The sequence below is a fragment of the Pezoporus occidentalis genome, unplaced genomic scaffold (assembly GCF_034315485.1).
Source record: "Pezoporus occidentalis ecotype Australia unplaced genomic scaffold, CSIRO_AGI_Poc_V1 ctg118, whole genome shotgun sequence".
In the NCBI taxonomy this organism is placed as follows: domain Eukaryota; kingdom Metazoa; phylum Chordata; class Aves; order Psittaciformes; family Psittacidae; genus Pezoporus; species Pezoporus occidentalis.
The window spans coordinates 1411297-1423736 of NW_026912972.1; the positions used below are offsets into that span (position 1 = coordinate 1411297).

The 12440-nt window shown below is 42.7% G+C and overlaps 1 protein-coding gene across 1 annotated transcript in view; it reads left to right on the forward strand.

Moving 5' to 3' along the window:
• The window catches only part of USP40 (ubiquitin specific peptidase 40), a 57417-nt gene that overhangs the window by 44487 nt on the left and 490 nt on the right, over nt 1-12440 (forward strand). The window contains exons 32-34 of the mRNA XM_062642517.1: nt 1771-1842; nt 8366-8441; nt 12035-12127. Of these exons, the coding sequence (XP_062498501.1) occupies nt 1771-1842; nt 8366-8441; nt 12035-12049 (163 nt within the window). The 3' untranslated portion in view covers nt 12050-12127. The remainder of the gene's footprint in view (nt 1-1770; nt 1843-8365; nt 8442-12034; nt 12128-12440) is intronic.

Consider the following 12440-nt stretch of genomic DNA (forward strand, 5'->3'; position numbering starts at 1 on the left):
AGGAGGTTCTGAAATTAAAGACAGAAGCTCAAGTGGAGGCAGAAGAGCCAAAGGAGACTTGAAAGAGAGTGAAGGAAGGGAAAAGGAAAGCAATAAGCATAAGGATAATGAAGACAGACACAAAGACCATGAAAGAGACACGTTTAAGGAAGGAGAAAAACAAGAAAGGGAAAGAAGCAGAACAACCAAGAAAGGAAGAGAAACAGAAAAACACAGGAGCAGAGGAGACATAGAACAAGAAGATGAACTCAAGCATGATAAAGGACAGGAAAGAGAGAAAAAATATGAAGGAGCAAGAGAAAAGGACACACTGAAAGGAAGAGACAAAGATAAGGCTAGGGACAGAGAACGGGAGAAAGACAGAGAGAGAGGGAAAGATCGGGAAAGGGATAGAAAAAGGGACAGAGAAAAAGATGTAGAGCACTTAAGAGAACATGGAAACGATAAAGCAGAGAAAAAGGTAATTGAAATCTGATTTCAGAGAGGAACATTTTGCACGCTGTGCTAGAGGCTGAATGTTTGTTCTGCTGACCTGGCATGTACTTTATTGAATAGAAATTACTGTCATGAGATGAAAGTTTCAGTGTGGATTTCATCTGGTCAGAGTGTGACTGAGGTCATGGGTAACTTCATGTATCTCTCCTGATATGTCTCGCCTCCAGCCATCAGCCTCATCTGACTTTGCTTTTTGAACCTCTGAGAAGCAGTTTCTATTCTGAGCTCTGCATGACTGAATTCTTCTGATCACATTAGGTTATGTTTGGCAGAGAGTGGTGGTAGCAACTATTGCTATGTACTTATATCCTCACATGTCTTCCCTTCAATGCATATTGCTCTTGCAGCTTTTAGGGAAGGCGAGGATGAAGAGATTTCCTTTGGGCCGTAAGTAGTCTCACTTTGAGCTTACTTCCTCTGGAGCAGGACAGGATGGAGTTGCATATCTGTATTACTTTTCTGGCTTTCTAAATTAAGCTGCTGGCTTCCAGCCATCTAAATTCTTGCAAGGGTTTTTCTGTTTGCACTGGACTCTGCATATCATCATATCATGCATATCTCTGGACTCTGCTACATCCCTGAAAAGGAATACATCCACCACTTCCCCATACTTCAGGCCTTCTCAGTGTAAAGTCCTAGATGGCCTGGAGCTATCTCTTCATTGCCTTTTGTTTTGTTCTTTCTTCTTCTGTCTTTCTCCTCTAAATACTCTCGATTCTCCTTTTCTGGTGTGTTACATGCTGGTTCATTCCTGGTATTACTCAGAGAACAAGGTTGTTTGAGAGAGCTGTGCTTTTTCAGCCTGGAGGAGAGAAGGCTTCAGGGAGAGTTTAGAACTCCCAGTGCCTAAAGGGGCTACAAGAAACATGGAGAGGGCCTGTAGGGCAGGACAAGGGGAATGGCTTTAACCTGCCAGAGAGAGACGATTGAGATGAACTGGCGCAGAGTGCCTAGAGAAGCTGTGGCTGCCCCATCCCTGGCAGTGTTCAAGGCCAGGCTGGACACAGGGGCTTGGAGCAACCTGCTCTAGTGGAAGGTGTCCCTGCCTGTAGCAGGGTTTGGAACTGGAGGAGCTTTAATGTCCCTTCCAACTCAAACCAGTCTGGGATTCTGTGCAGGCAGGCAAGGTAAAGAGGGCAGGTAGATGGATAAGATACCTCGATGCACGTTGTAATGTGCTCAGTTCTACTCTATGCTCATTTCCCTTTTCACTTTATCCAGGTAAGCAGCTAGCTCCTCAGCATGCTGGATCTAAACCAGTTGCTTTCTTTTCAGTCTGCAGATGCTGAGGAATCCACACATAGAAAACCACAGAGGCCAACTGAAGATGGCAAGTGCCAACTTGAGGTTAGTAGTGGGTAACATCTGGGAAGCTGAATATTAGAAGTTTTGCATTTTAGTATGGTTTGGGACTCTGCTTCAAAGGAAAGTAGGGTTGAAAGGTACATGGGAACTTTTAGGGCTGTAAAATAGATGCTTGTCTGTTTATTTGGGTGGGGTTTTATGCTTTCTTTGTTCATTCAAAGCTTTCTGTTTATTCCACTGAATCTTCCCTGGAAAGCTGTCATATTATTTGGGAGGTTTTTTGAACTTTAATAGAAATGAGTCTTTTGGAAAGCAAGTGAGTCCAGTGTTGCATCTGAGCATGTGTTTTGCAGCTGGATGATGGCAGGACAGAAGAGCAACTCAGTGATTGCCTCTGAACAGTAGCTGTTGCTCGTGATACCATTGCATCTGCATCTGCTGCTTCTTCCTGACCTGAGGCACTTTGAGGAGTTATAGAACCATATGGCTAAATGTTTAAAGAGTGAGACTCCAGTAAACTAACTTGAAGCAGCTCAGGCTAGGCTAAAACAGGCAGGATTCCAAGTCTAGCAGGAGTCTCTGTTGAGAGTCTATGGGCCACTGACATCATTGTGTCTTCTGCATGAGATGACAAATTTATTGCTATTATTTGACTGAAATCCAAGGCAACTTCTGAAATTCTTGGCACTTGGAGTGAGAGCTTATAAAATACTTTTTAGCCTGAAGCAAATGTTCCTGGCCAAGTTCAACTTCCTGCAAACTGGGTCTGTAATGGAAATACTGAGCCTCATCCCAAACTCTCGTCGTGATCTTGGGCACCACAATAATACACTGGGGCAGTAAAGTTTCATTTCCCCTCTTAAGTGCTTTTGGGAGTGATTCCAAGGCATGTGGGTTTATTACCTTAGATATAGATGACCTGCTATCCTCTACTTGCTTGTGTAACAGTAAATGCTGCTTAGTTTTTAGGTGATGAAAACACACACTTTAGACCAGTGGGTGACAAATGGTCATCATCTGAAGACTGTGGAAGAGAGAAGTGAAATGAAAATGCCCCCAATGAATTTTTAGAGCTAGAGATCTAAGATAGCTGCACCAAGTGATTTAGAGGCAATTCCAGCATGCAATAAGTGGAAGGTGCATCTAATGGACTGGAGTTGATCTTCCTGTCCTTACAGTAGTTTCACAGTGGGGTAATGCCTTTATTTCCAGGGATTTACTCTGCTTTAAACTACTGGAACTCCATTTAAGAAACATGGCAGTGAACCAAGTGTATTGAAAAGTGAAAAAATTTATGTCTTTATGCACATGAAAAGTATTGACTTGTGTTTTGCAGCCTCTGCTGCATAATTAATTACACTTCAACATCTGTCTTTAGCTTTTTGTAAGTAGAATACAAGTGAAACCATTTGAAGGTGCTGAGGCACTGGCACAGGGTGCCCAGAGGAGCTGTGGCTGCCCCATCCCTGGCAATGTTCAAGGCCAGGTTGGACACGGGCTTGGAGCAACCTGATCTAATGGAAGGTGTCCCTGCCTGTGGCAGGGGATTGGAAGTGGATGAGCTTTAAGGTCCCTTCCAACCTAAATCATTCTATGATTCTATATTAGGAGTCTTAATAACTTTCCATCTCTATTCATGTAAGTCTTACATTTTCTTACTGCTGATAATCAGAAGCCAGCTTTAAGATGATACTGAAATATTGACATTGATTTCAGTGTATTTTTCTGGTACTGCAGAAACTGTGTATGCTACCCACCATGTCGTAGTCTCACATGAGTATCTATAATTATCTGGAAATAAAAGCGAGCAAGTCTAAGTCTGAATTGAGACATTTGGCTGCCACGTGGCAATCAGAAGACTATTTGCTGCTTCTAGGCTAGCTGTTGTCTGCCACACTGTGGTCAGCTTGGGTTGTGTTCTGTGAGCTCTCAGTCCACCTCAGGTAAAAGTCATGTTTAAAACAAACACTTCATAGCATGACTTATTAACTTTCTCAATAATAAAGAGACCTTTAGCTTTTGACAAAAGGTGACCGGGATCATAGAGTTTCTGAGCTGTTTAGATGAAAGTGGCTGCAGAACAGGTATGTCATTTACCCCTAAGGCCAAACATGTTGGATAGGTCTCTTCCATTTTACAGATGGCAGTTGAGCCTCTTGGCTAAAGCCTTTTGTAATATCCTGTCACTTTTGGCCACTTCCAGAATGACTTTATTTTTGCCCTACAAACTGTATTGCTCTGGAACCGGTCATTTGAATCAGCCTCTAAGTCATATCTAATGAACTTCTGTTTCTGTTGGAACTCGACTGGATAATGAAACAAGTACTGAGTGAAAACCAGACAGAAGCAGGAGAGAGAGCCATTGCACAGAAATCTGCTGGCCATGACTCAGTTTTGTTCTAGTGCTGTGAATGACCCTCTCTTTTTGGTGTCAGTTGTTTCTAGCTGGCCCCTACTGTAGAAATCCATCCTTCAAACTTAGAGTTTAAAAAGCAGGATCTTTCCAATAGTGCTTTTTGGGTTGGAAAGATTTGAATTAGCAGCAGCTGCCACCAAGAGAACACCATCTTGTGAGGAAGAGACAGTTGATGGCTATTTTTCCAATCACCACAGCAGTTAGATTGACCTGAGCAAGTAGAGCTCTTTCCTTGTTGCTGTTGCACATGAATAAATTCTGCCTGTTCAGAATGATGTCCAGTTTAGGAGTAAATACTGGAAATACAGAGAGTTTGAAGGAAGGAGCAAAGAAGGTCCTTGAGGGATACAAAACTGATAGTAAAAGCAGAGTAAAAAGTCTCCTCAGCTCCTGTCCCTGAGCTGCTGCTCACATGCTGGGGGTGCAGCCCAGCACACGGGGGGAGTTCTGGGCCCAAACACACACTGAAGTTGGGTCATGGGGAGCTTCTCCTCACCCAACACCCCCAAGTCCATGTCCTCAGGGCTGCTGTCAATACTGAGAGTGAGCAGTAATGAGTTGTCCCCCTTCCTTTCTTGAGTGGGGAGTGTTTTTTCTGCCTTTGTACATGGAGTGCATGTGGCTGGAAGAAGTGTAACAGACATGTACAGAATTGTTTGTGAGAGCAGTATAAAATCACTGATAGAAACTGTTCATTGCATCTTTTCATGGATGTAGAGGTTGGTTGTTGCATGGAAAGGAGGAAGAGTTAATGTCTTTTCAAAGCATACTGCTCTTCTTGACCTGCTGCAACATTAGAAATCATGGTTTGCTCATGTCTCAAAATGAAAGTCAACCTTTTTAGAGGTTAAGAGTGAGGGAAAAACAGCAGATTGGAGGCTTTACAGCAGGCTCCTGTATCCTCTCCAAATAGGAGTGTAATTACTTGATCGAGGATGTGTGCATACATCCACCTAGGATTCCGCTCCAGTATATGATTTCCAGGATGGTGAGATGAAGTGTAAGATTTCTTACTCTCCACTGACTGCTTTTCAAAGTCTTGGAGCCTATGAATTTGTAAGAAAAAAGAATGACCTCTTTTATCGCCCTTTGGAAAGACTCAACCCATAAATATGCCAGGATTTATGTTTTTGTGTGCTACCATAGTGATCAGGTTTTAGCTTGTACTTTGCCCCTGTTGCCAGCGTGCACATGTGTCTCCACATTAATGTTCAGCACTGTTTGTAGTCACTATCTGACATAAATAAATGACTAAATCCACTCCTGCAGAAGCTTCATCACCTATTCTCAACTCCTTCCCCACCTGTGCTAATAATTACATCACCCAAAGAGCTGCTGAAGCTTGAATGTGCCAGATGTGGCCTGCAGGCCCATAGAGCTGCATGCTGCTGGGATGTAAGCTTTACTTCTGCTTGCGTAGTGTTGTGATTGTGAAAGCTGGTAGTAATTAAGATGAAGTACGATTAAGATTAACCACTTCAGTATTAGCTTGATGTTTTGGACTTCTGTTTTGCTTTGCAATGTACCACTAGTTCCTCAAGAGTGAAACAAAAACAGTGGTAGCTCTGGTGTGGGTTAAGTAATGATTTTAAAAGCCAGTTAAGACAGTGTAAGTGAAAACTAGTTTCTGTCAAAGCAGGACCATGGCTGTGCAGCTAGATTTTGCTGAAGCGTGGGATGTAGGGCTTGCTTTTGCCTGATTGACTGCCTGGAATTTTGAGCATGGAGGTAAAGGAGATGTGGTTTATGAAGGACCTGAACTAACTGTTGAAGCTGACTCTTGCATAGGCTGCTCACTTGTCTATAAAGCACCTCCAAAGAGTTCTCCTTCTCCACATTTCCCATTATCCTATATGCAAGATAGTATGGAAGACAAATGTAATTTATCATTTCTCTTTTACAGAAGTGGAACATAGAACCATAGAATGGCTTTGGTTGGAAAGGACCTTAAAGCTCATCCAGCTCCAGCCCCCTAACACGAGGCAGGGGCACCTTCCATTAGAGCAGGTTGCTCCAAGCCCTGTCCAGCCTGGCCTTGATCATTTATGTAGAAATGGAAGAATTTGCAGTTCTCATTTCTGCTACGGACATTATCAGCAGGGCTGGAAATAAATCTTGAATGCAAACTGCTTGGACTATCACACAAACTACAAAAAGCAGATAAGGAGGAAATCCCATGAGGTGCTAAACCTCATGGGATTTTGAATAGGGTGCAGGGTGTGTTCTGGGGATAGAAAGTGCAGAAACAGAATGATGGCATTTTATAAATCCTTGTACTTTGTTGTGTACAGAGGTGTTTGCTTCCACTGTAGCAATGAATGTTGCTAATGAAATCAGGGAGTTAGGCAAAAGGACAGGAAAGGCTGGTTCAGCCTGGAGAAGAGAAGGCTCCTTAAGGGGAGACCTTAGAGCAGCTCCAGTGCCTAAAGGGGCTACAGGAAACCTGGAGAGGGGCTTTGGACAAGGGCCTGAAGGGACAGGACAAAGGGAATGGCTTTAACCTGCCAGAACAGGGGAGACTGAGATGAGCTCTTAGGCAGAAGCTCTTCCCTGTGAGGGTGCTGAGGCGCTGGCACAGGATGCCCACAGAAGCTGTGGCTGCCCTATCCCTGGCAGTGCTCAAGGTCAGGTTGGACACAGGGGCTTGGAGCAACCTGCTCTAGTGGAAGGTGTCCCTGCCTGTGGCAGGGGCTTGGAACTGGGTGAGCTTTAAGGTCCCTTCCAACACAAACCAGGCTGGGATTCTATGGAAGTTATTAGAAGCATGAATGGCTTGCTGAAAGTTACTGGTTTGTTAGTATATGCAGCACACATAAACAGAAGTCTGCCCCTTCTGCTAGCCAGGATTGGTGTAAGGAGGTGGACTCCTTCCTAGCCTGATCTCGTATCCAGGACTTTTGTTGGGCTGGCAGGAGTCCTCCTTTACACCTTACACCTTCCCTGCAGGCATTTGGGCCCCAGCTGTGTTTCAGGTAGGGTGAGTAGTAAATCTGCATCACAGCCTGCCTGTAGTAATGGACCTGCCCCTCTGCCTGCATTTGCTGTGATGATGTTTTGAGCCTTTTTGTAGGGCAAGCGCTGTAGCTACCTTTAGCCTCTGGTGCTACCTCTGCATGGGCTCAGTTCTTCCTTTGCACACAAAGGGCATTGCAGTCCAGGTGGCCTTGTCTCTTGGAACTGGTTTTGATCTCATCTCACTAGAGGCAGTGACTTAAGCACATCTTTTTTTTCACCCTCCAGGCAAGTGGACTTGCTGATTTAACTTGCTCCTTTCCATGGCTGCCTGACTATTGACATGTGTAACATGCAGAAAGTATTGTCAGTCAGGTGTTCTTCATTTCAGGCATAGAAATCATAGAATGGTTCAGGTTGGAATGGACCTTAAAGATCCATCTGGTTTAACCTTCCTGCTATGCAAAGAAAACAGAATAATCCTTGTGTGTGCTTGCTTGCTTTCATTTCCTGGCCTCTGAATCATTTTCGAGTAAGGTCAGAGGCCTCAGAAGTGGCCTGAATGTTGATCCAGTTTGATGTTTTCCACTTTGGAACTCTTCTCCTTCTTGCTGCACTGGTTACACTTTCAGATCATCTACTGCTTCTCTGCTGGGCTTTCCTGCAAGCCCCATTTCTTCTCTTGTCCAGGGAAGTTACCACTTGAGTAGAGGACTATGCAGGTCTCATGGCACAGGTTTTTAGTCTTTTCTTCTATTCTGAAATGGAATTTCTCAAAGAGGAGCTGTGTATCTGATGTAGCTGAATCATACAAGTGACTGTAAGCATCTTACTTGTTTTGTAGCTCACTGGTAGCTAAGCATTCTATCCCGAGACGAGCAATGGTGTCACAGATGCTCTACAGATTTCACAAGATTGCTCTGCCTTGGATACTCTTAGTATTACATTTGGGAATTGTCTTTACAATAACGAAATCTAATCATATTGGTTTATGTAAAAGGAAATAGCATGTATCCAGGAAAACACCTGCAGACTGAGGAAAATAGACTGGAAGTAATCTTATATAGGTCAGTTTCATGAGTAGTTTCTATGTATGATACATATAGATAAAAAAGCAACACATGTAAGTGGATTTATGTTAAAAAAAGATCTCTTTATGGATAATTATATAAATTTGTGGGCTTTTATTTTTTAAAGAATGAAAATTCTTCAGGAATCTCAAGGCAGCCTTCAACAAAAGGAGCAAGGCAACACGCCAGACCCAGAGGAGAAGGTAACTAGAGGGAGGATATTATCTCTATTAAATATGCTGGAGGTTTATTGAATAGGAATAGCAGAAATACTCAACTATCCATGTTTTTTATTTTCAGTTCTTGTTTTATACTCCCATTCTGCATTTATGAAGCCAACAGGCAACTTTTTCTGCATGGGTTTGATAGAGAGTGGTGCTGGGTTCCCTTTGCTCGCATTCCTCATGCACGATTGCAGATATAAATTCAGCCTGCTGTTGATATTCCTTGTGTTGTCTCAAAGCGCCCTTTTTCAGTTGGTCTTTTATTTTCACAAGAACTCTTTCTTTGCTTAAGAATCTAGCAAATTTAGACAAATTTGCCTTGCAAAACTTGGGCTTGTTTTGGTTTTCCTATCACTGGGGATTAGTGGACAGTATGTCCCAAGTTAATACAATTATTGTAAGTTACCTTTACATAAAGTCATGTGGAAAGTTTTGTTCAATGTATAGAGCAGAGCAGCGTTCAGCGCAATATTTTTGTTTCAGTAAGACTTAAGGTATGTTTTAAAGGTATTTTAATAAGGTGAAAGAGGTTTGTGAGGCAAAATATGCTTTCCTATAGGGATGAATCATACAGCCATGAGCCCTGAATTTGTAGCTTTATCACTTACAAGGGCTGGGGCAGCTCTGCTCTGGAGCCAGGCTGAGAGAGCTGGGCTGGTTCAGCCTGGAGAAGAGAAGGCTCCTTAAGGGGAGACCTTAGAGCAGCTCCAGTGCCTAAAGGGGCTACAGGAAACCTGGAGAGGGGCTTTGGACAAGGGCCTGTAGGGACAGGACAAGGGGAATGGTTTTAACCTGCCAGAGGGGAGACTGAGATGAGCTCTTAGGCAGAAGCTGTTCCCTGTGAGGGTGCTGAGGCGCTGCACAGGCTGCCCAGAGAAGCTGTGGCTGCCCCATCCCTGGCAGTGTTGAAGGCCAGGTTGGACACAGGGGCCTGGAGCAACCTGCTCTAGTAGAAGGTGTCCCTGCCCATCGAGGCTTTAAGGTTCCTTCCAGCATAAACCAGGCTGAGATATGATTCTATGTATCAGTTTAACATCGCTGTTCAGAAGATACAATAACACCTGTGAATTGATGTCTCATTCTGTCTAAAGCCTGATACTGTTTAGACTAATGAAGCATGAAGATCTTCATACACTTAAATCGGGCAATGTCAATGTTATTTATGTACGTATAGAGATGTATGTATATTAATGTACGTATAGAGATCGTGTGTTGCCACGTTTCTTACCAAGCACCCACATTTTCTTTGGGTTTCTGTTTTAGCAGATTTCCATGTGTCTGAGACAAAATACTAAAAGAGGTGGGAAATGGAATAGACGTTTAGGCACCTAAAATACCTTGGCAAAGGGCTGGCATTTTGGATATGGATGGCTGTTGACATAGAAGCTTAATTCAAGTTGGTGCTTGAACATTGAAGATTTTACATTGCATCTCATGTACTTGTGTGCTGTGAGGTTTTAATAATATTCCAGCTGAAAAATTCCATCTGGATTCTATTAAATATAGTCTGATTTTACTGCTTAGTGATCCTTGCTGATCCTATAACTTATTTCCCAGGGTTTGAATATTTTTTTTGATAGCCTGAACTAGACATGTCTGTATAGGTTTGTCCCTTCTTTCAAATCAGGATCCAGCTTTTAGGATCAATGTAATATGGTCAATGGTTAATGCTGTGTTTTGGCTTTAAGGTAAATGTTATAAAAGCATTCTTTTTTGATGAAGCAGCAAGTCAGTGCACTCAAATTTCACTTTACTGAAGTGATGAATACTTTGGGGCATCAGTTGTTTGGTTCTAATGCAACATAGCTGCAGTAGGTGAGTAGTGCTCATAGATGCTTTCTTGCATTATTTACTTACATAGTAAGTAATCCAGAGGAGAGTAAAAACCTGGAGCTGTGCTGATGCCTGTTGCCCACTGGTCTCTGTAGTTAGTGGTGATAAGCAGTGCTGTATTGTCCACTGTTAACAGAGATAAACAAATGCACAGCAGGAGAAGCCAAAGGTTTCGTGTCATCACTAAATAACAATTGTAATAAACCAAACTGAAATGGTGAATGGAGGATTAATTAAGCAAAAGCAGGTATATTTGCTGTCCTGGTAACTAAACTAAGTCACACCAGCATTTGCTCACCTCTGTTATGAATAAATTCCTCATGGTATTGGAGCAAATGTGTGTTGGTTTGGTTTATAGTTAATATTACATTTATTACTACTCAGGCAGTGGCTGCTTTTTATAGTTGCAATGTGCCTTGCAGCAAAACTTGTGCTCTTAACTGAGATCTGAACAGGTTTCCTTTAAGACACTGAATTACTTTCTCAATGGAAATCACAGAATCCCAGAGTGGTTTGGGTTGGGAGGGACCTTAAAGCTGATCCTGTTCCAACTGTGTCCAACCTCGCTTTGAACACTGCCAGGGATGGGGCAGCCACGGCTTCTCTGGGCAGAGCTTCTCTTTGGGTTTTCTGCTAAGCTCTCCTGGGTAACCTGTGCAGGATGATGCTGAATGTTTAAATGCTAGTTTCAGTTTGATTAAATGGCAACTTCTCCTGGCCTTAGTCTGCACAGGTAAATGAAAGTGCTGGTTGTTCTCCCTCTGCTGTGTGCTCATCTCCTGCAGTAGTAGAACTCAGCATTTTTGCTGCAATGGACTGTGTATCGTTGTGGCTATTTCCCATGGCATGGGTGGAGGAGCAGATCCTCTGCTATTCAGCTGTATGCACTGAAAGCTTCAGCTTTATGCTGCATGCAGTAATTTCGTGGCTGGTTTTGCTAGTGTGGGATGTTTCCACTGAGCATTAGGCACTGAATGTATTACTCCAAGTGAAGGGAGGTTGTGTGTGTGTGTGTGTATTGTTCATGATAAGCCTAAAGCTAAATATTCTGCCCATATTATACAGACCTTGCAAACTGTATGAGTAGTTTAATTTGACCATGTGTAATCAATGCACAGGTGTATTTTCAGGAATGATGTACAAATGTAACTGGGGGAATGAACTGAAGATCATTGGTAGATTAAATGATCTTATGTCTTTTTGCAAGAATAAGCCACTTTTAGGTAGCAACAGAAGAGGACTGTGTTTGTGGACAAGGCCCTTCTATGGCATTACCAGCAAGGTGTGGAGTTCAGCTATGAGAAATCAGCTTTTCTTGCTTGAAGTTTCTTAATGGCTTTAGTCTGAGAAGTGTTTAAAGTCTTTGAAACAAACCCAAGTACAGTGTGCATTCCAAACAGTATACAAACAACAGGGTGTGTTTTAGCAATTAATTCATTAGTCATTAGTTTATTAGGTAAATATTGTATTCTTTCAGCAGCTCTCAGGCTAATGAATAGTATGTGTGAACAGTTTCTGAATTGAAGAAGTTGCCATTAGTTTGCAGGAGCATGAGGAGTTCAACCAGCAGTCATGTAAAAAGGCTTTGTGAACTTGGTATGTTATTTATTACACTCAAGATGGTTTATTAAAGCAGGATAGCCCTTAAAGAAATAGCACCGGGAATTTAGCATGGCTTTGTCTTTTCACCTTCTAATTGTATCTTTGGTTTCATTTGGCTATAAACTGTTTTGTTCCAGAAGCTGTGGAAATGAAGGGCGTGGCAGATAGGATTTCAGAGGACAGTGTTGCTAAACTGCAAGAGCAAGCTGAACCAGGACTTGAAGAGAAAGGTAGGAGACTAAAAACTTGACTGCCTTGGACAGTCTAACTGGAGTGCTTGGGATTGAACTTGAATCCATGCAGCTAAATGAGTTAAGGAGAGCGATTTATGCTTAATTCAACTGCTCCCTTGTGTTTTAATCACATCTTGTGATGAATTCCTCCTTGAAAATTGTACTTTCCCTGATAAAACAGTTACTTTTAGTTTCTCTTTCCTTACTCTTCTGCACCTTTTCAGAGCTCAGTGCTTGCAGTACCCCAAGGGCAGTGCATGGCTGCTGCATGTGAAGCCCTTGGTGACTTGTTCTGTGTAAGAACTGACTC